Source organism: Argiope bruennichi, chromosome 9, assembly GCF_947563725.1.
Source record: "Argiope bruennichi chromosome 9, qqArgBrue1.1, whole genome shotgun sequence".
Taxonomy (NCBI): domain Eukaryota; kingdom Metazoa; phylum Arthropoda; class Arachnida; order Araneae; family Araneidae; genus Argiope; species Argiope bruennichi.
Window position 1 is genome coordinate 46,486,364 of NC_079159.1, and position 23,628 is coordinate 46,509,991.

Here is a 23,628-nt window from a genome sequence, read left to right on the forward strand (position 1 = left end):
CAAGCATAATATTCCATTCCAAAACTCGAAATTTCAAATATCGATTATTTCGGTAAATATTTTTATATCAATTCTAAAATAATAAAAAGACTCGATATAATTGCTATATTAAACTTGTTGTATATGATGTTAAACATTTATATTCTCTTTAATTTTCATTTTAGTTGTTCTGCAAATCTATAAATTAAAACTTGAAAATGATAGCGCTCTTGCTTAGGGGTAGCCCGTTTTCTCCATGATCTTGGCGTCCCGGGTTCGGGCATGGTTGTTCTTTACCTGTTTTCTTTCTTCAAGATGTGTGAAAGAGGCCCCTTTCAAAAAGTAGCTGTGAAAGCGAATGCGTGTGTGTGTTACCCTCATCTGAGCTAGAAATCAGATTTATGTCCTCAAGCATCGTTACCCTCAGAAGCTACTGCACCCCCTTTTCGTGGTAAGGCGGGCACGACATAACCAAAACCTTAAAACATAATTTCTAAAATGTATTCTACTTAGGTGCCAAGAAATGTATAGAATTATAAAACAATCTTTAATATTATGAATATGGATAGGTTCAAAAATAATTAATTTAATCATTGATTTGTTTACTTTTACGAAATCATTGTGAAAGAAAACCGAAGCTATCATACACACACACACACACACACACACACACACACATATATATATATATATATATATATATATATATATATCAATTTTCTGTGATAAATTCGAGATCATAAAATAATTTTGTTTTGTTTTTCTTTATCTTTAAAATTTAATAAGTTTTCATGCACGCAATTTAGTTTTAATTATTTATTTTTTTAGATTATTTTTGGCATAATATTAGTATTCTAATCTTAAATTACCATTTGTTGAGTTAATACAATATAATATTTTAATTGCATGAAATATTTTCCGTTCGTACACAATACCGATAAACGTATTTTTGACATCTTTTCTTTGTACTTTGAACAATATGGTAATATTTTGCTTGAAGAAATTACAATTTACTTTAATATAATGACATGATATTAAAATTGCTTTGATTTCGTCCTTAATTAAATTCTAGCATATTAGCAGTAAATATTCATGTTTATAAATAAAAATAATTTTAAAAAATTCGCCAATTTATAACTGCCTACTACTTACACCACTTTAGGAAGAGGAATAACAATTTGAATAAATTACAACTTATGTATTCAAAATTATGTGAAAAAATATTACCCAGATCTCACAGTTATCAAAAGTAATTCAAAAGTTCTTCAAAAGTAATCCATCACCATCTTCTTCATAGAAGTGCATCAAGTGATTGGTGAAGATTTCTCTTGCAAATACACACTAAGTTTCATAAGTGCTACGTGTAATTAATACTACGTGAAAAATAAAACTGGGTAATTGAAAACTGAGTGTTTAAGAATTTATTGAGTGTTAAGAGTTTAAGAGTGTTAAGAAATTCATAAATTTTTAAATAGTGAAAAAATAATTAATTTCTCTTTTACTTTGATATATAAATTAAAAACATCTCGTATCTTGCTGACCTTAATCACGCATGATTTGGTTTACAATTACTTTATTCATATGAGTAATAATAATTTGTGTAAAAAATTATTATTGCACAATCAAATTTTCCTTTATAAAAGTAAGCAGAGGTCCTATGTATCATTTTCGTCCATTTTTCCCCTTTTTTAAGAAAGCAGTACAAATGGAAATCATTTGATTTGTTATTACAAATATTACAATGTGAACGGCAAGTATAATGTAATTTGTATATGATAAATCGAAATTCCACTGTACTTTAATGATTAACATACTAGAAATTTGGCGCAGACATTACTACGAATCTATGAATCATTCATGTCTGGAGAGAATATTACGATTTGATGAAAGTGAGTGGAGTTATCTGAAGCACTCATTTCGTTCAATATTATTCGTGGATTCTTCCCTGAATGTCAATAAGTATATAATAATGGGTATGCATGAGGGTTTGAAAGTCAAATCTCGGTAAGTAAGGCAACAAGATAATGATTACTGTTTCAAATTTTTGATTAGATTTCAGACGAAAGAAAAGAAGATTCTCTGATGTTATTTACTTCGCATTGGACCCTATTTATTCCTTTCGATTCTTGGGAAAGGTAATGTAAAGTTTAATTTATCAAATGTAGTAAAATGATTCCCATAAATACTTTATAGAGGTGACAAACTGGTATAGATCTTGTAACTTTAAAACACAAGTTTTTACTCTGACACCGGAAAAAAATTATCATCTTTGAATACCATTTAACGTTTTCAAATAGATTACTCTTCTGTCTTAATGTGAGAAAAATGGGAGAATCGTGCATATTTATAATGAGGAAATCTAAGAATTCACAGAGCCAGGAGCAGTACGCAAGAATCGTACATATTTGCGTTTGGTAACTTTTACCCTTTAATAACAAAATATTATTTATCTACATTCAATGAAAAGAAAAAAATAATCTCGCGAAAACCGCCCTAAGCGAATCTATAGAGTCAAAAGCAAAATCAATTAATTTCTTGTTATTTTTAATTTGTGATATGCCTTTTATGAATCAAATCATTAAAATATTTTTATCTCATCCCTTATCCCTTCATTTACTGCAATGATTTTTATCAACAAATCGGCAATCTTAAATATGAACTTTTAGGACCAGAGTGTAAAAAACATAATACAATAACAGCAGTTGAATTAGCAATAAATTTATATTCATAGCAAGTAACCAAGCAAATTATACCATTTTGAACAATTAAGATATCGGTATTGTATTTCCATAAACAAATTAAGAAGATTCCTTGCATCGTAATTGTTTAACATTTGTTAGTTATAAAAATTCAATGATTTTTATTATAGTTTTAACGTTATAAAAAGAATTTTCTATTCGATTAATCTAAGACATTAAAGTGATTCAAATAAATTGGAAATATTATCCATGTACTACTAAATCATTCGGAAGAATTTTCAAATAATTAATTGATTTAAAAATTTGATTGCCAATTTTTTTTTCTAATTCTTTAGATAATTTGGAAATAAATAAAATAATTGCTCTGTGTATTTGACAAAACGACAAAAATGAGAAGAAAATGAGGAAAGGCAAATGAAAAAATGTAAGTTATAATTCGTTATTTTAAAGATTTAGGTTCTTACCACTCATGCCTTTATTGAAGATGTTGTGTTAAACCATAATTGACTGATAAAGTAATTCACCCGCATTTAAATCATATTGCCGCATTGAAGAAAGACAGTCAAATGTCCTTACCCGAATGGTCATGGCACTGGTCTCATGATCAAGAGACCTGGGTTCGAATCAATCCCAATCGAGACAATGCTATTAATAGTATGTGTAGATACTTAATTCCTCGATTTTATGTTTTCCTTTATTTCATGTTCCAGAAGATACTAGACATTTCTTTAATTTACCAGACAAGTGTTCTGGACTTTTCTTACTGTCTCCAGAAGAGTATTCTGGAACTTTCTCTGCTTGTTTAAAAGCAGAAGATTTGTCAGTCACTGTATTATCAGTTCAGAGTTCAGTTAATAATCAGTTCTATAATATAGTTCTACGTGACAATATTATACCAGCAATAGCGGAACATTAATATTCGACATTTGTAAATTACGCTCCAAATTTTCGTACTAATTTAAGCAGCAGCAATTACATATATGGCAAATAATAAAGGATAAACAATATAAATAATTATAAACTGATTTAGCTTAAAATTATCTGTAGTACAATTTTTTCCAAAGAAGAGTTCCTACTCCAAAGCTTTAATTTGAAATTTCGTGTAAGGAAGTTTTACTGTGCTTGCTTCTTTTCAAACTATAATAATAATAAAATTTAATTAGTAACAATAATTTACAGAAATATTCATATCAAATTAAATTATTTAATTTTTCCGCTGCTTGTTAGTTTAAAAGTTTAAAACTGATATATATTTTAGTAATTTAATAACATGCGAATACATTGATAAGAGATTTTGTTATAAATCATTTATCGTAATCTTTTTATATCTGTGTTTTAAGGTTGTTGTTTCTAATGGCATTTGTCATAGACAAGGCCACTGACTTTAGAAATCAGTGATTTAAATCAAGGGTTCGTCTCTTGTTTCTTCAGTAGCGCCATCTATGGCCAAGAGTACGACTTAGCTACACATATGTTACAACCCTTTTTATGGGGCGGACTTTATTCATGCATTTCATTCATTCATCCACATATCGTAATTTTGACCTGAATCAGAGAACGATAACCCCTGATCCAGGACTCTCAGTGGTATTACTCTCGACATGTAGGACTTTGTAACCAGGACAGATTTATACGTGCGCCAGCCACCACACACAAGGAGAATCTTTGGCCGGCGGAGTTCGAAATCGCAACCCAAGGGATGCGAATCCAACACCCTACCAAACAGGCTATCCCGGCCCAATGTGTTTTAAGGTTCACATAAAAAAAAAAAAAAAACATACATATTCCAAGATGCATTAATTTCTTCGCCATTAACTAATTTTAAAATGGCAATTTGCAAAATTCAGTGCCCCAAATAATTTCTGAAATGTAATATTCTTTTTTTATTCAACAGTAATTCAACTATAAAGGAATCTAATAAAATTTTCATAGTTTTCCTTCTTAATGTTTTTTCCTATTTTTATTTTTTTAATAGTTAACTGAAATTCGAAATCGGGCAGATTTCAAATTCATAACTAATATCGATCTGGATTCTTCTCTGGTTTGCGAATATAATTTGAATTGACTTTAGAATTTGCATTAATTAGTATTATTATGTTTCATATTTTTATATAACTATCTGACAGGCGCAGCATATTACTTAACTTAAGAGGATATTTTGGGGATTCAAATACATTAATCACAAAATAATAATCCGTTCAGAAAATATTCCTTTCAGATCCAAAAAACAATCCTTCCAGATATACTTTAGCATATACTATTGCATTCCTAATATGATATTTGAACATTTGTAATGTATTGATTTTGCCTTAGAAGTTTGAAAAGTTCGGTGGTTTAAAAATAAATTGCTAATTCATAAGTATTTTATTCTTTTTATTTGAAAAATAAAATTATTTGTTGAAATTAATAATATTTTTTGTTCTTTTTACTAGAAAATAAAATTATTTTTTGCTATTTCCCTGCTTATTATTTTACAGTTTAGGTCGCTTTTTTTCTTTGTGTTGTTCTTATTGCTAAATCTGAAATATTTCTAATTTTATTTTCATTTCAAGATTTTAATAGTATCGATATTTTATGAACCTTAAATGTAATTGTATTTATTTATTATTTTTTTCTGAATTGTATGTTTGACACAATATTGTGTAATCTACTATTTGTACGTTTTAATTTTATAAATTCATCAACGCAATATATACAAATATTAGAAATTTATATAATTTAAGATTTAGTGAAGTAGACGTTTTTTTTTGTTCCAATTCAGTACAACTCTCTAAAAAAATTCAGTTCTGATATCTCTAATTAATCTACAGCTCGATCCATTATCTGAATAAGCAGTATAACTAATTTTAAAAGATTTAAAAATCAAGAGCTTTAATATTAAATAAATACGTATGTAAATATGGAACAAAAATAACATCTATCTTTTATTATAACATATTTTAAATTATTTTTTTATAAATCACTCTTTATCATTATAACTTTAATTATATTATTTTAATATAGAAATTAATGCTTCGAAACTAAAACTAACCGAGCTACGAAGCTTCAAATGTCCAAATTTTTGTTCGTTTTCGACAATTTCAGTGACATTTCTTAAGATATTCGAATATCAATAAACGAAGCTTCCTGATAGTGATCATTGTTGGATTTAAGACGATTAAATGCACACATTCATATAAGATCAAACTATTTTTGTGATTTTGAAATCACAATTATTTTTAATTTTTAATAGAATATTTCTCAAAATAATAAGAAAGCAATATTTTCCGCCTATAAGCTCAATAAAAAAGCGATGAAACTTATGAATACAAACAATGATGCTAGAATATGTGAAAGAGCGTATTTCAATTCAATTTTAAATTTCTAACATCGTTAAAAATTTGATTTATAACTAACACAATCTTTACAGTAATTCTGTATTAAAAAAAATATAACTGTAAAGTTCCGACTTACAGATGAAAGAAATGATGCTTGTAATAAAGAGAAGCAGAATTCTATACATTCTTCGAAATATTCGAAGTGTAATTGACACCATGTGTAGAAGTATTTCTTTCAGAAGTCATTCTTGACATATGAGTCCCATTGAAATTCGAGACATGAGGTGAAACTTGTATTTTGAAAAATATCACTTTTTTGAAGAAAGAAGCAGGACAAGAAAAAAATAAATAAATAAGCAGCACGAGGTTGTTTCCGGAGAAAAAAAGTATGAAATTTGTAGTTGCAAGTGCCAAATAGATAAAAGAACCTTGTAAATCAGAAAAGAAGTCGTCCAGACTGTTAAATATGTATGGAAAAAATAAACATAGGAATGATCGTTCTTCATCGTGTTCTTTAATAATTTCTGTTATTTCTCAAAAAATTTCATGGTTAGCTAAATCTTATGAATGGTAAAATTTAAAATTATCTGAATAACAAACTTAGATCCAACACCATGATAGCCGTAAAATAAGTATTTTGAGAGAATGAAATTTATTAAAAGTTTTTTGCTAGCTAGATATTTATTTGAATTTTATTAAAATTACATTTTTTTCCAAGTATGGAAAGAGGGTATAAAAAAGCCTTTAAATAAAGTTTAACAAAATGCAAGTCTTTAGGAGTATTTTTTTTTTCATAAGAAAACTTTCTAGACAAAATTTTAAAGCGAGAGAGGAAAATGTAGAAATATCTCAGAACATAATTATTAAAACGGTTTTGCATATTACGAATCAATAATTCGGAACTGTTTTGGATTTTTATAAAAATATAGTGTATTTTATTAATCGTTTTTCTTGATTCGTTAATAAAATAATAAATTGCTTTTGGCTATAATTTAGTTCATTGGGAGTATTGGTAGCGTTTAATTGCAATAAAACATGTTAGGAATAACTTGAATTTAATGATTCTTTAGAAGAAGATGAAGTTTAAATAGTCAGCTGATTTATAGGACATCATAGTTCCATTAATACTTAAAAGTCTGTGTAATCTATATTAAATTGCACATTGCATTTTGAAATGAAGTTTTCCATTCTAAATTCTCACGTAAACTGAACATATAATTAACAAAATCATTCTTTCTTTTTTTTTAATTATGGAAAAAAGAAACATGTAAATAAATGAAGGAGCATTGAAAAGCATTTTAATTCCAAAGCAATAATTAAGTAGATATTTGTATATTATCATGCAAAAACTGTATTAAAAAGTATGTCAAACTTCAAAAAGAGTGGCATATCATTAGAATATTTTTTTTTCAAATTTAAATGCTGTAAAATTCAGTTTTGTGCATTGATATTTTTGGAATTGACAAGGGGGAAAACTCTAAAATCTCCCAAAAGCTATTTAAATTATATCTAAAATGTCAAAGCAGTTCTATCAAGTGCACATTCACGTTATTTAAAGTACAGTGGAGCACATTTAACAGCTATTTGTCAAATTATCTCTCATATAAGAGCACAAACACATGACACTCACTTGCATTTATTAGTAGTGCATAATGTAAATATATGAAAACAAGTATACTTCTACAAGAATACTTAAATGTAAATATATATATATATATATATATATATATAGAGAGAGAGAGAGAGAGAGATTCTAAAAGAAGTAGAAAATTTTAAATATTTATTTCTATTGAACAACAAAATATAGAGTAGGATAATGGAAAGCTCACTGTATAATGGAAAGTTTAAAATATTATACAATGTCACAACATGAGTACAATTTGTTATGCGACAAATGTCGAATCGGATGTTCATTTCTTGTCACGCGTGAGATAACTGGTCGCTGAAATTCAAGATCTTTTAGATATTGAATTCAGGGACCAGTTTCTTTTCAGGAATCTTTTAGATCTTGAATAGTAGTGGGTGGGCTAGAAGAGTAGGCTTAAGTAAATGACATATATTGGATGTAACCTTTCAAGCACTCTGCTTCCTTTATTTTTGGATTTTCTTTGGGTATTTTTGAAAGCAATTAGGATGCACTAAATTATTTTTTCTGACTTGGAAAGATGACCAGTGCTTTTCCATTTACATTTGCAGCCATAATCTATGAATTTATTGCATCTTATTGTATTGTATTTATTGTATTGCTTATGACGAGATGATTAATTGTTGAATTTAAAGAAAATGCACATTGCAATGCAACATTAGTTTCATTCTTTGTTTAATGCATCAGCCAAACGATTTTCCCTGGACCATCGCTGCTTATTACTTTCTTCTAAAATAGGAAACAACACCGCTTTCAATAGAATTATTTTAATGCAAAAATTAAAACAATTAGCTCTTTTCTTTCCACGTAATCTATTGACTGTGTCACTCAAAATTGTCGTTGATAGAAATAAATATTTTATATATATTCTTCCTTTTTGAATAATCTTGTATATTTTAATTAATGATGGAATTTAAGTAATAAAAGACTGTACATAAGTTATGTGATTTGTGATGCAATTGTTATGATGCATATTAGGGCAGTACTTAATGAAATATTAAGTAAATAGTGTTTAATATTTTAAAAAATATCACAAGAAATGTTTTACCTGCTGGTATTATACGAAATGAGCAAGGATCCTTTTGCTGTCCAATGACATTAGTTGCCCAACACTGCAGAACGCCATAATCTTGAGGAGCCCTCGGGGAAACAGTAGCTACACTTTTGGTGCCGTTGCTGTAAAACTGTGCGGTTGGTAATGGAGAGTGCTTGTCTGCATTGACCAGCACCCATGTAAAGTTTACGACATTAGGGTATGCATCTACTTCGCAGGTCACACTCACGGATTCTGTACGGCCCACGCCATACACACTGCTCCGAACTGATTCACAGCGTGGGGAATCTAAAATGAGAGAAAAAGCATTGATATTAATGTTCATAAGAAACAAATTTCACTTTGACATAAAATGCTTTATAAATGGATCAAATAGCTAAACTTCAGGTTATCTGTAGAGAAATTTAAAATTTCATATCTGAAAAGACAATCTGACAGGGAAATATGAATGTATTTTCTGTCTAATTGAGGTAAAAAGAGGATAATAACATGCTCGTACCTTTTCAGGTCTTCGTATTTATTCTTATCCATGTTCTGGAACGAACTTTCCGTAACACATGATATAGAAAAGTAAAATTTATTAGAAATAAAACTGAATGTAAATGATAAAAAATTATTTCCCTATAGCTTTTGTATTGATTGTAAGGGAAACATAACACGCATACAAGAACTGGAAATGATCTGACACGATTTTGATAATCTGAATTTGGGCTTAGATACACATTTTTGTTGCCATATGAAAATGCCTTAATTACATATTTCACATTTTAATATCTTTGCAATATTCTTATTATAAAGGCATGCCATTTTTAGTAGTGTTTGTGATATTTATCAATCTACTTATGTGTGGTATGGGAAAATATAAGCGAAATCGATCTTTATAGGAAATATAAAGAATAGATAAATCATAAAGAATAATGGGAAATATACATGAACTTAGATAAGTTGTAATAGCATATGAGTGACTAAATTGCGTGTGGTTTGATTTCGTTCTGATTGGAAGCTGATCCTAATCGATTTACTCATATTCATAAACTTCATAAAATCCTCATAAAATTCAAGCCGACCCTCATAGATTTGAACAATGCTCAGATGATGAAGATAATATCTACACAGAAATCACTTTTTTTCAAATTTCAGTGCTAGACCAATAAAAAACCGTATTAGGCCTAGATATATTTAGAAAATGATTATCCCATATATGTGTTCTCTCACCCTCCACCAGACCGCGGTGGCCTGGTAGAAAGGACTTGGCTCGTGAGCCGTTAGGTTTCAAGTTCGAGACCCGATTCCACCGAAGAACCGTTGTGTAAGGAGATCTGTTGCACGCTAAATCCGTCAGGCCAAACGCCCTCCCGCTAGTGTGGTGTGGAGAGGGGGGTGCCAGCTCAGGTGTAGTCCTTGTCACCTGACCACGGTTCAAAATTACGAGGTAGATCCCTAAATAGCCCTAGTGTTGCTTTACAACGGGACGTTAATATAACTAAGCAAACAAACAAATTTACCCTCGACCCTCTGATTTCTCAACTGGAAATCACTTAAAAACCCATCAAAACACTAATCCATTCATATAAATGCATCGAAGTGCAAATTTTTTACAAAGTTGATATTTTGTTTATAATTTTATATTCATCATTTGAGGTAGTAGGAAAATTATTTCATTTTAACATTCTTACTTTCTAAAATTATATTTCTATTACTTCCTCAGTTTCAGTCAGAATGATTACTTTTTCAGTACAGTCAGAATACATTGGGATATAAGTTTTTAATTAAATTTACATATTTAAATTATTTCCTTTTATTAAATTATAATTTCATCAGATTCAATGTAAAATCGTTTTGCTAATTAATAAGTATTTATTCTATTAATTTCATCATGTTCTAGGCGAAAGATTTAGATGGATATTTTAAAATAAGACACGAAATAAAAAAAATATCCATAGTTTTAAAAAATCCATGTATTGATATTTATTTAAGTTTTCTTTTCCCACAAACTTTCTATTGATTTGTCGATTTTGTGTACATACTAGAAACGAATACCCAAAAGGATTCCTTGATTCATTTGTCTTCATCTTGCCATCTGACTGATTTGTAATTACATTGTTTGGATCATCGAACTGTAAATGTTCGTTGTATAATGTATTGACACAGAAGAAATTGTATTGTATAATGTGTTGACACAGAAGATACATGCACATTTAGATATACAGTATTGATTTAACCCTTTAAAGGGCCATTTTTTTTTCTAGTCATATTATGTTTAAATATTTTTAGGCTTGCAATTAGAATAAGAAAAGGGATTCATTTAGCTTATTAGATAAATTCAATTTGATTAATTAATAATTAAGTAACAAATCAAGACACTTAATTTTGTGTGCGATAAAGAACTGAAGCATTCTGTCTTTCTAAAGAAATGTGTCAGAACTTATGCCAACCTACATAATTTCAAACAAAGATTGATAAATTTGGTGGGAAGCATACTTCCCACGGCCTTAGAAAGGGTTAAATAATGTAAGAAAGAAGAAAGTTCACTATTACTGCTTTATTAAATGATGATTTTTATTCTAAATTTTGAATACATGTCTTAAAAATGCGGAATTTCTAGTTTATGTCTTCAATAGATTTTGATTTTCTATTTGTAATGTTTATTGAAATGTATTTCATTAGGGGAAAAAATTCAAATTCTCAACATGATGCATCGATTCAAATATAATTCTTATTTCATTTTTTTTATAAATGTCATTTTAATCATTGCAAATCTGGAAAAAGACTGGGTTTTCCACCCTTGGGTTTTAGATTTATAATGCAAACAGAAATTTGCTTCAGAAAACTACTTAGAGTTCGCTACAAATCTTCCAACGTTCGGATGAAGAAACAAAGCTTTCTTTCAGACTTTTTAAATATATCTTTCCTAGAGCCGTTGACTGTTTAAGAGCTTATAAAAATAAAGCATAGCATATGAAGCAGCGTGAAGCTTTTTTCGACAAGGAAAAAATTTTTTTTAAAGAAATGTAACTTTTTACATCTCAATAAACTGAATATTTTTGAAAAGAATATTTCCGAAATAGAGCTCTTTTTCTAGAATTTCGCATACTTTATTTAATAATTTAAGCGCTTATTTAAAAATGTTGTAGTAGAATCTTTAGAACAACTATAAAATTGAATATTTTATACATTTTATATGGAAATGGTTTCTATGATATTGTATAATACTATATTATTAATTCACTAAAATAGTTTTATTTAATGCAAATATGATTTGTCAAGGTATCCATTTTAATCAGGGCCCAATTTGCAAACTCTAATTTGTTAACCTTTTTAAAAAGACATACATCTACTAAAAAAATGATGTAAATCAGAATTACTCAACCTTTCAGTACTCGCGGCCCAGTTTTCAATCATAATTTTCATCGCCCCCCCCCCCCGATTACAATAAAATGTATCCAACAGTAATGTATATTGAGTACTTTGAATTCTGCTTTTAAATTATTTTTAACGAGCTGCCAAAACAAGAGTAAAAGAGAACGAATGTTGGATAGAAACCATATCTGGCATTTTACGAAGTGGGCGGTGAACAGATGAAACGAATGAAAGCGGGGAAAATTTAAATATTATATTTGTAATGAAACCCAAACAGAGAGATAACGTTAAAAGAATATGGAAGTAGAAAAATTCGTTAATGAAAATTAACCTAGACGGGGTGAACTAAATTTAGAAACAGTGAATACATTTTTTCGAATAATAAAAGAAATAAAACAGAAGCACGACTAAACAAAAGAGAAAGAAATAAGTAATATTTGTGGAAGGGAATCCACACAACCGAAGCCGTCTTGAACATGCATAGAGTAAATGTTTTCTCATAGTAAGAAGGAAAATGTTCGATAAAGCAAATTTCAATTCCAAATAGTCTCATTCGAGTCGATCTTTCTGTCTCTATTGAATCTATCGTGAATGTGTATGTTATATATGTTTTCGTGTTAATTGCATTATTAAATATACACGGCAGTAGATTTATGCAGACTCGTGGATAAATTTTTAAGTTAGCGAGCATTAGACGATAGTCAAGCATCAACAAGTACACAGACGAGTGTGGTTTTGAAAATAAATTTAAGAAAATACTCTCAAGAATGCTTAAATTTTGGGTTTACCAGTACTGAAGTAAATGAAGAAGAAAGGCCCCTGAGTATCATTTGCTAAAAAATGTTGGCCGCAAGCAGCATGAAACCTAATAAACTGAAATGACATTTGGAAACACTTCATAGTGACTACGTCAAAAAACCCAGAGAATTCTTCAAATTGAAATTAAAATCATATAAAAAGCAAAAATCATTTTTTAAAGAAATTTTGTCTGTGAATAAAAAAGCTTTAATTGCATCTTACAAAGTTTCATGTAAAATAGCTAGATGTAAAAAACCTTACACCATTGGTGAAGAGTTTATTTTGCCAGCAGCAATTGAGATTGTAGAAACTATGTTTGGAGATAATTTTTCAAAACAATTGCAGTCCGTACCTGTTTCAAATGATACTGTTGCTCGTCGAATTGGTGATAAAGCTGAAGATGTACAGTGCAAGCCTTTCTCGAAGTTGCGACAAATTGTTTTCAATACAGCTTGATGAAACAGCAGATAGTAATAAAGATGCTCATTTAATTGCCTATGTTCGATTTTGTGATAATATGTCAGTAGTTCGTAGTAGTCAGTAGTTAGTAGAAAATAAAATTTAAAAAAAAAATTCTCAAGAATTCTTAAATTTTGCGTTTACCAGTGCTGAAGTAAATGAAGAAGAAAGGCTCCCGTGTATCATTTGCTCAAAAATGTTGGCTACAGAAAGCATGAAACCTAATAAACTTAAGCGACATTTGGAAACGCTTCATAGTGAGTACGTCAACAAACCCAGATAATTCTTCGAATTAAAATTAAAATCCAGTCCAATGTCCGGAAGATTCCAAGGTATACAAGCACTTGTAAAACAAAAATAGCCTCATTGAGTCTGGACACATTGCATGATCCACAGAGAAGCTTTGACTTCGAAAGAAAGGAGTCCTGGTCTGAATATTGTGTTAACTACGGTTGTAACCGTAGTAAATTATATAAAAATGAGACCCCTGAAATCGAGAATCTTTTCAGCACTTTGTAAAGACATGACTTCAGTACATTCAGCATTACTATTTTATTGCGAGGCAAGATAGTTATCATGAAATTTTTGCAACGTGTTTATGAATTAAGAGAAGAAATCGCCATTTTCCTAGAAGAAGAAAACAGATCTGAGGCCGAGAATTTTCACAATAGTTTACTTGTGATGAAATTGAGCTACTTGGTCGACATATTCGAGAAATTAAATAACTTGAATCTTCAATTCCAATTATCAAATATACACATGTTGGATACGAGTGATAAAGTTAATGCTTTTTGTAGAAAATTGGAATTGTGAAGCAGAAATTTAAAGCAAAAAAACCTAACAATGTTTGCAAATGTGGATGATTGTACTAAAACTAACAAGGCTGAAGAAGAACATGTAAAAGTTGTTTTGTAACCATTGAAAATTTTTAGCCATGCTGGTAAAAAATTTTAAAAAAGTATTTTCTTGCTGACGACACAATGATAGCAAGTTACGAGTGGTTTAGGGATCCATTTCATAAGAGTTCCGAAGGACTCTCAATTGATGAGGAAGAAACATTCAGAGACTTCACGATAAGTGACGAAACTAAAAGACAATTTAGTAATAAATCGCTATTTGAATTTTGGGCAGGAGTAAGGATGATTTTTCTGCACTAAAAACAAGGGCATTTCACATTCTATTACCATTTTCAACATCCAACTTTTGTAAAACTGGATTTTCTGCTGTGGCTAATTTGAAGACAAAATATAGAAACAGAACTGAAAGTGGCTATTTCTAATATTAAGGCTTCCTTCGAAAAATTTTGCTTTGCAAGACAGGCCCAAGAAAGTCACTAATAATTATTAAATTTGTTTTTAATTTAGTATGTTTTTATTAAGTAAGTTTTGATTTAGAAAGTTGTTTTACTTTAATACGTTATTAAATATGTCGAAATGTATTTTGTTTTCAATGTATGTGTGCTTTCCTTTCAATCAGTTAATCAATTTTCTTAAGTAATATTTTTTCTTGGATATTCTCGCTTGGATATGCTCGCGCCCCCCCTAGGAGGGCGCGCCCCACAGGTTGAGAATTGCTGCTGTAAATGAAATAAACAATTGGATTTTATGTAATTTATGAATCATATTTATCTAAATATTCTTGAGAAGTTAATATTTTAAATAAAAAGAGATGCATTCCGATCAACAAAATCAATTGTTAAAGCTGATCGATTTTTTAAAATCTGAATATTACTATTCTGTAATAGCAGCCGATTTCAGATTTCTTCATCGATCGTCTCAAATAATCCAATTATCGTCCAGTGTTTCTCAAGAATGACTAGCCTAGATTATGAAAATGTTGATTGTTCTAAAGTTGTAATATTAAAAACTTCATAAATCGGTCAGACTTAATTTCAGAAAATATAAACATTTTTTTTTTTTAAGTTAGAGTGCCATGAATATTTTGAAGAATATAATTCCTTAGGACCAAAAAATTGTCTAAAATTTAACTTTTTTAAGTTTTTGAAGTATATTTATCAACCGAAAAAAATAAAATATTATTATCGACATCATTTAAATTCTTTTGAAAATAAAACTAAAAACTGAATTTTACGATGAATTAGTGAAATGTTTGTAAATAATTCTTTGACATATTATTATGTTTTTGAGTGCGAACAAGACTTCAATGCTGAACGACTCTGTTCCAAATTCTCATATTTTTTTTAAAAGTATGATTGGTTTAAGTAGAAAATAAATGTCTTTATGTTAATTACAGTTTTACTATTTCCACTTTAATTTAAAATTGAATTTTATGGGTGCTAATTGAAAATTAGAGAGAAATGCGTAATACAATGAGCATAACGGTTTAAGAGCTACATAATAGTATAAGTGAATTATATGACAATCAAAATTTGAATTATTAAATTAAAATATTAATTAAACATTTTAGCGAGCGTTATTATTGGCAAACCGGCTGATCGCCAAAGGCGGGTAGGGTACAATATTGTGCTATATAATAATATTAAACATTTAACAATATTCTACAATATTGCAAATGATTTTTAACATTAATAATATTGTACACCATTAAGGGTAAGAAAAAATAGCTTAAAATATTTTACCTCTTCAAGAATGATATCTGCCCTTCTTATGTCAAATGAATATATAATAAGAAATTATACATGAAGTAAAAATAAAAATACCTTTATGAGGTTCTTTTTCAAAAATGCATTGTTAAATTCTTACTGAGGAAAAACCTTTTTGATACGTATATTAGAAGAACATTAAATATTTTATGCAAAACTTAATCAAACAATTTTTCTAGTACATCCATGTTTTTTTAGTAAAATCTATATATTTGCAAGAAATATATAAACATGATAATACTCAGGGGAATTTCAAATAATTTATATCAAAAATTTTACAACTTATGACCTCTTTATTACATTTTAATAATTTAAATAAAATTAAAATTATGAAGGTTTTTAGAATAATTCCTTCTTTTTTTCCCAAATTCTTGTCCAGCATTATTTAATTTATTTCATACCGTAATAAAACGCGTTGAAATAAGTCTTAAATTCTAGATAATCAATTTAGAGTTCAAAGACTGGAAAATATTTAAAAGGTTCGAATTAAGCATAAAAGAATTTATGCATTATTAAATATTGAAAAATACGCTTCTTTAGTGCCCATATCCAAACTTAAAGAGACGTCTCATTTACATCAATAAAGAATTACTGATAAAGCCGCTTTATGTATACTTTTATTCCGTTACATTCCACATCTTTATTATAAGAAATAAAAGGGAACGCTCCTTTCAGCACTGATATTTCTTCAAGGCAAAAGAAAACAGCATAAAATCAATCCATTGCAATAACGCATTCAAAATCAAACTCTTTTATGCTGTCACTACTAAAAAGACTTCTTTTTCAATAGTTTATTATTTGCATATTAACTAAATCAATCCCACAAAAGTGCTTACAATATTCTTAGCGAAAACGAGCATCGTTTGGTTTATTTATTTTTTTCAACAGCTAAACTGCGACAGGAATAAAATGTAAGACGGAAAAAATAATAATATTCTTTTTTACAGTTGAGTCGAAACTGCAACATTCCTTTGAGAATATTCTTTTTATGCATTCCAAGTGCACCGTAGCGTGCACAACATTCACAGCAGCAGCAGCAGCGTTCAGTTCTCATTTTTGGAGACAACTTTTATTTACTATTTTTAAACTAACTCACAAATGGAACATCAGAAGCTGTAGTTCACGTGGGAACCGGGAGGGAAATTTAAATCGAAAATCAAATTATTCCCCTTTTTATTCGATATTTATTTTCCGGGATGGCAGTTCTAGTGCTCTTGCATTTGAATTGCTTTTAAACTTTTATTCGCCCCCCCCCCCGCCCCTGAAGCTTCTATTACATCCCTTCCTGGATGTTTGAATGCAGGCGACGTTTAGTTTGGTTTCAATTTTTAGAAGAATTACTAAAAGGAGATAGCGCTATAGGATAAATGTAGCCACATTCCAGTGTCATAATTTGATTTTATATTTCGTCTGCGTACCTAAGGGATTTCTATAAGATTTTGAGAAATATGTTTAATGAATAGATGCAGAAATTTGAAAAGGATTTTTACGGTTGTTTGATTTTATATGAAAAGCATAATTTGCAACAGTTGAAAGACGACGATTATCAGGTGCGCGTTATTAGATCATTATTCATTGGCGAAAGGAGATTAGTGCTATTCCATCTTAGACATAAAATGCCACGCATTAGTTATTCTTTTTCGATTTTTTAAATTATTGAAATAAATCCAGTTTTATTTGTCGGAGTAAATTCTAATTTGAAAGTCGTGTTTTAAGTTTCTTTAAAATTTGATATCAGAAAGCTAAAGTTCATAGAATTATACATCAGTTTTATAAATGCTAGAAAATGCATTTAAAATATTTAATACCCAGTCAGATGAATTTCACATCATTTTAATAGTATTTGGAATAGCTCTAAATTTTTTTTAAATTACAGTTACATGAAATTGAAACTTGATACTGAACCGAATTAAATGCCCTACACATTGAGGAATAATATCTTGATAATAAATGTGTTCTACGTAATAAAATCTTCCGAACATATAATTGTTATAATATGCATCTCTTCTCATTTTTTCAGTTCGTTACTCATTAAAGAAAAGAAATATTTGTTAAACAACGGTTTTAATACCTGCACGAATTATTAGAAAATTGTTAATACTCAAAAATTCTGTTCTAAGAAATTACTGTTAAGGAAACGTAAATGTAATTATTATAAATAGTTTTATGTATATTATTAATATTCAATATTTTATTATGATTTTGGTTTAACACGAAAATACGTCTATAATGAGAAAATAAGTCTATTATTACAGTGAATAAACACGAAATATGCGTCTATTATGAGATAAATATTTTAACTTTTTCTTTCATTCTAAAAAACAATTAACTATTATTTGCAATGCAAGCAAAATGTTATTGCAAATGCATGTTTTACTTATTTAAGTTTTATAAAAAAATATTTATTTCTATCTTAATCCAATTAAATCTTTTGTGTGTTTATACCAAGTCGGTACACAAATTAAGTTATATTTTCTTTATTAATGTAAACTTTAATTATATTTTCGTATGCGTATCAATATTTGTATTAGAATATTATATATTAGTATATTGTGATTGTACTCTGATGTATGCAAGGTGGCTTTACGCGATTATTTGCATTTGGTACGCTAATAAACTGTAGTTTTTTTTTATTATTGGTATAAGTTTATTTAAATCTCTACATATATATGTATAGTTAAAATCAGAATATTGCAAAATAATTTATTTTTCTTCAGTAAGCCAGACGAGTTTATGCTTATAAACCAAGCTGGTCTACTAAATAAGTTATTTATTATATATTTTTTTTATTATATTTTTAAATATGAGGTTTTGTGCAACTAGAGGAAAAATCAATAGATCATTCTGCTAAGATGGACTTTAACAATTAGTTTTGAATCGGGGACAGATTGAAAAATTTGACCGTTTTATACAAGAGAAAAACAATAATATATAAAAATATATATAAAATAAAATGTCAATATATATATAAAATATTCAATATATATAAAATAAAATGTCTATTTTAGTTACAATAAATTTTGATTACTAATCTTTTTTTTTTTGTTTGTAATGATTTATTTAATTCTGGAAATATGCATTTGCTTGGTTACGTCTCTAAAACAGAATAATTAACTTTATAAACATTTGAAAATGTTTAATGAGGAAGTAGAGCAATAATTAGCATGATGAAATAAGAAATTGATTGTCTGTGGCTAATTTTAGGAATAATTATAAAGTGAAAAGCATTGCAATTTAATAAGAGTTACTGCATTTATGAAATTCAAAATGAATCTAAAAATGCTAAATTCACGTCAAAGTTTAATATTTCATAACTAATATAAGCCAATGCAATTTGAGGATAACGTATTTATAAGAGAGTATACGGGACAGGCTGTGAAGAGAACACTCCAGCTGGTTATTTCTATATATCTTCAACAGTTTATAATTACAGATGTAAATATTTCAATTGAAATATTGATAATTCCGTTCATAATATTTTCACGTCATTTAACAAATGGTTTTGATTATTTTATATTGTTTTTATGTTTTATGATTACATGGTTGCTTAGTTTTTTAATCTAAAAGGTGTGTAAAATAACTGTAATTATTAGCTTTTATCCAATTAAATCTAATTTTAATAATCAATTTTAAAAATATATATATATTTTTTCATAATAGGGTGTATGGGAAATATACGACGCCTTTTATGTAAATACAGAAGACACCACAGCTGGAAGAATAATTTTGTTTCAAACCACTTACAAAGCACTTGTAGCAAAACCGGATCACTGACAGCTCTTCCTTCACTATTTGTGCCGGCACACTGATATTCGCCTTTGTGCTGGGGGCCAGCTGAGGGAATGAATAGTGTTCTGTTGAGGAAATTGGCTCCTACTGGAGGACCCAGGGGTCGACCGTCTTGAAGCCACTCAAGCTCAGTCACCGGTGGAAGGGAATGAACTAGGCATGTCATGTTCACTTCACTTCCTTCTTTCACTGCATCTAGTGTGTTCATTTTTACTGTCAGACGAGGAAGGTCTGAAAGCGAAACATGCAGTCTCAACAAATGCAACTCATAGAACTTTTTGTAGATTAAGTTTAATATTGTGAGTCAAAAAAATGTATAAATATTTCTCCCATTTATCAATATTGAACTTAATAAATATTTATTAGCACTGAATGCAATATATTATCAATACTAAATTTATGATTATTTTTCAAAAACCTTTTCAATGAAACTACGGCAAACACCTGAGATTCTAAGAATAATCTAAAGGATGAGAGGGTTAGTTATTGATATTTGAAAGAATTCTATTGAAAATAATAATTCTCAAACCTTTAAATCAATAGATTACAGGTCACATAAATCATAAATTCTCATTTTAAAACATATATCTATAGGGAATATAAATAAGCTGCACTAACCAGGGCCATATTTAACAGAAATTAGTTAACCAACTTCATAAACGTATCTATCCTTTCCTTCCTTAACAAGCAATAAGTATAGTATCTAACATTTATTAATATGATGTCCTTAGAGAGTTTCTTTAAAGTAACAAGAGGACATTGAGTTTCACAATGAGCAAATAGATTATGGAAAAACTGCACCACTGATAAATAGAAATTATTTTAATATAATTTGACAATAGTATCTATATCGTGAGTAGTAAAGAATAAGTAAATTTCCTTTAGTTTAAAATACTTTGATTCGAAATGTTGCTAAAAACGCAATTAGAAAGTATTATAATACACTCATATAAATAGTTTAGATTAATTTGAAATCATTTTCTTTTATCTAGAAGCAGACAAACTAAATCTTTCTTTCAACTAAATTATTTATTAATTTAACATTTTGATACATTATTTCATTCACAAAGATTATTAATTAATGATTGCAGCCGCAAGAAATTCTCGAAACAAAAGTTTATTAGTTTACCAATAAAAACAACAAAAATATTTGAAATTGTTTAACTTTCATTTCATTAATTAGAACCGGCATTTCAATATTTGATGTAAATTAAGTAGTAAATGATAATTATGATTATTACACATATCATGACATTGCAGTGGCAAAATATTATAGCGTCACAGAAATCTTATCGAAGAATTGCTACATTCAAAGTAAGTTTAAACACATGCACAATATGATCCTCTGAAATCTATACTACAATATTATAAATAACTCATTGTCTGAAGAACACAGTATTATTCGTAAATTCTGCATATAATCGGAAATCTATAAGAGCTCCAATATTTTATTCTTTCCCAAATCGGTTAATTAAACAGCTTTTATAATAAATAAAACTGCTTTTCTTCTCATTTTCTTTCCTTTTCAAATGAATGATATTATTTCGTTTTCCTTTATAATTTTTTTATTGGACTATTTAAGATATAATGTTAAATTGTTTTCAAGAGTCCAGCAAAATTAATGATTAAAATTTATTCTGCTGCGCAAAATGCAATTTACAAATTATTTTAATTTTATCAAAACCCAGACTTGTTTATATAAGAAGCAAGGAATTGAGTAAAATGAATTTTCTCAATGAGAGAATAATTGAAAATGGGAATTAACAAGAAACAAAATTATGAACTAATCAAACATAAAGTTCATCAAATCAAGAACATCATTTTTTTTTGAAATAATATAGTCTATGCTTATAATCTAATACAAATTTTAATAGTTTAATGTAGTGTATAAAACTAAAACTCTAAAGAATTTCAAATTGTATCCCCTTTCTTTTGAAACCTCAACGAAATTTCGAAAATTTACTTGGTTTTTATAAACTTAAAGTAACTTGAGAATCATCTTCCAACTATGTTTAGCTAGAAAGATTTTTTTGGAATATTATAATTATGTTTAAAATCTTTGAGCTGAAGAAACATAACATAATTTAATAAAAAAAAATTAGAATTTATTTGAAACTTACACCCAATAATAAGATAATTCTTCGACTTATTTTATAGAGATAGGACGACTTATATTTTACATTAAAAACACTGAATTACAACATTTTTCTCCTTAAAAGAAAAAATAGTGTTAAAAAAAGTGGAGAACACAAACCACTTACAATGAACGCTGATGAGCCACGTATCCTCCAAAACACTATCTGTCAACTGAGGATTGTCCCCACGGCAGGACAAGTTTCTTAAGTTGTCCTGAATACTAGGTCTTATGTTCAGGCTACTGATTGTCAAGTTGTCTTCTTCCGCAGTGCTCTCTGTAATCTTCGTTGTCAGTTTTTCGCCGTCAAGCCACCAGGAGATCTGGGCTGGTGGACGAGCACCCCTTGCTACGCAGACGATGTCCGTCTCCTTGCCCGCTGACAGGGGTTGATAGGGACTAGTAATCCTCACGTCCGTTGGCCTTACTGTAATGTAAAAATAACTGTTAATAGGAGGGGAAAGTTTCAAGACAGGTATAATATAATTCATTCATCTTTTTAAGCTTAAAAGGAAATTACAATTTACAATGTCTAAAAATTGTTTCTTTTGTGTTTAAGACTAAAAATTACTAGCTGAGTGATACATCATTTATTGTCTTATACTGATTAATCAGGATTATTAAAGTCGTAAAATTTCATTTAAATAGTTTTTAAGTACATTAAAAAGATTAATTTCATAGATATTTATCGAAATTTTGTAATTCTGTTTACAATATAATAACATCAAAGTACGATTTACGAATAAAAATGGTAAAATTGAACTTTCCGTGTAAAAAGAGAAATCACTTCTCTAACAATTTCTGACATAAGTTATTTCGTTGAAATGGGAATTCTTTGGAAAAAAAATGTTTTGTATGAGCTTTGATCATAACATAAATAGATAAAACAAGATCTTAGAGAAGGAGAAGTTTTAATAATAAAATGTTCTTGAGCATTATATTTAAGGTTATATTATTTTAACAATGTATAGCATACGTATTTAGTAATTATGTTGCTATTTAATCAGAAATATTGAAGAATATAAAATAATTTTCCTATACAGATTTAATATAAGAAAAAAAAAATATGTCAACTATTAAGACAAATATGCATAGTCAACCTTATAATATTATACTGAATAGTTTTATTTCAGTTCAATATTATATACAACAGTTTCATGCAACGCAGATAAATATATATCTTTTCATATATATGTGAAATAATGTAGAAATACCATAATAAATTTCTAAAAACGAGATTCCGCTTTTTGATAATTCTATTATACCACTATTTTAAATTTAAACTGAAAGAATTAAAAATGTTTACAGAGGTTTTAGCAAGTAGTACAGCCCCAGTATGATATACATACATCAATAACTGAAATATTTAAAATATCACTTTATAATCCATTTGATTTCGAAATCTCAGTAATTAACCATCTCAGAAACAAATAATGTTTTTGACAACTAGTTAATATATATATTTATATATATATATATAATCACCAGGAATTAATTCTACAATACAACAATAGCGCATATACAAAATCATAAATGTAACAGAAAAATTAATAAATAACTAAATTGATAATCAAATAGTTTATCAGTTTTTAATTAAGATTTTTTAGAAAGAGAAATTTAGAACTAGAGTTTTTCTTTATGGTTAGATACAATATCACAAACAATATGAATAATACAATATGAAATCGATACTTTATTCAGACATCTTTTGACAACTAGTTAATATATATATATATATATATATATATATATATATATATATATATATATA

At 28.3% G+C, this 23,628-nt stretch overlaps 1 protein-coding gene across 1 annotated transcript in view; it reads right to left on the reverse strand.

Moving 5' to 3' along the window:
* The window catches only part of LOC129984935 (nephrin-like), a 106,486-nt gene that overhangs the window by 50,143 nt on the left and 32,715 nt on the right, over nucleotides 1-23,628 (reverse strand). The window contains exons 3-5 of the mRNA XM_056094881.1: nucleotides 21,985-22,284; nucleotides 19,679-19,954; nucleotides 8,689-8,982 (exon numbers count right to left, since the gene is read on the reverse strand). Of these exons, the coding sequence (XP_055950856.1) occupies nucleotides 8,689-8,982; nucleotides 19,679-19,954; nucleotides 21,985-22,284 (870 nt within the window). The remainder of the gene's footprint in view (nucleotides 1-8,688; nucleotides 8,983-19,678; nucleotides 19,955-21,984; nucleotides 22,285-23,628) is intronic.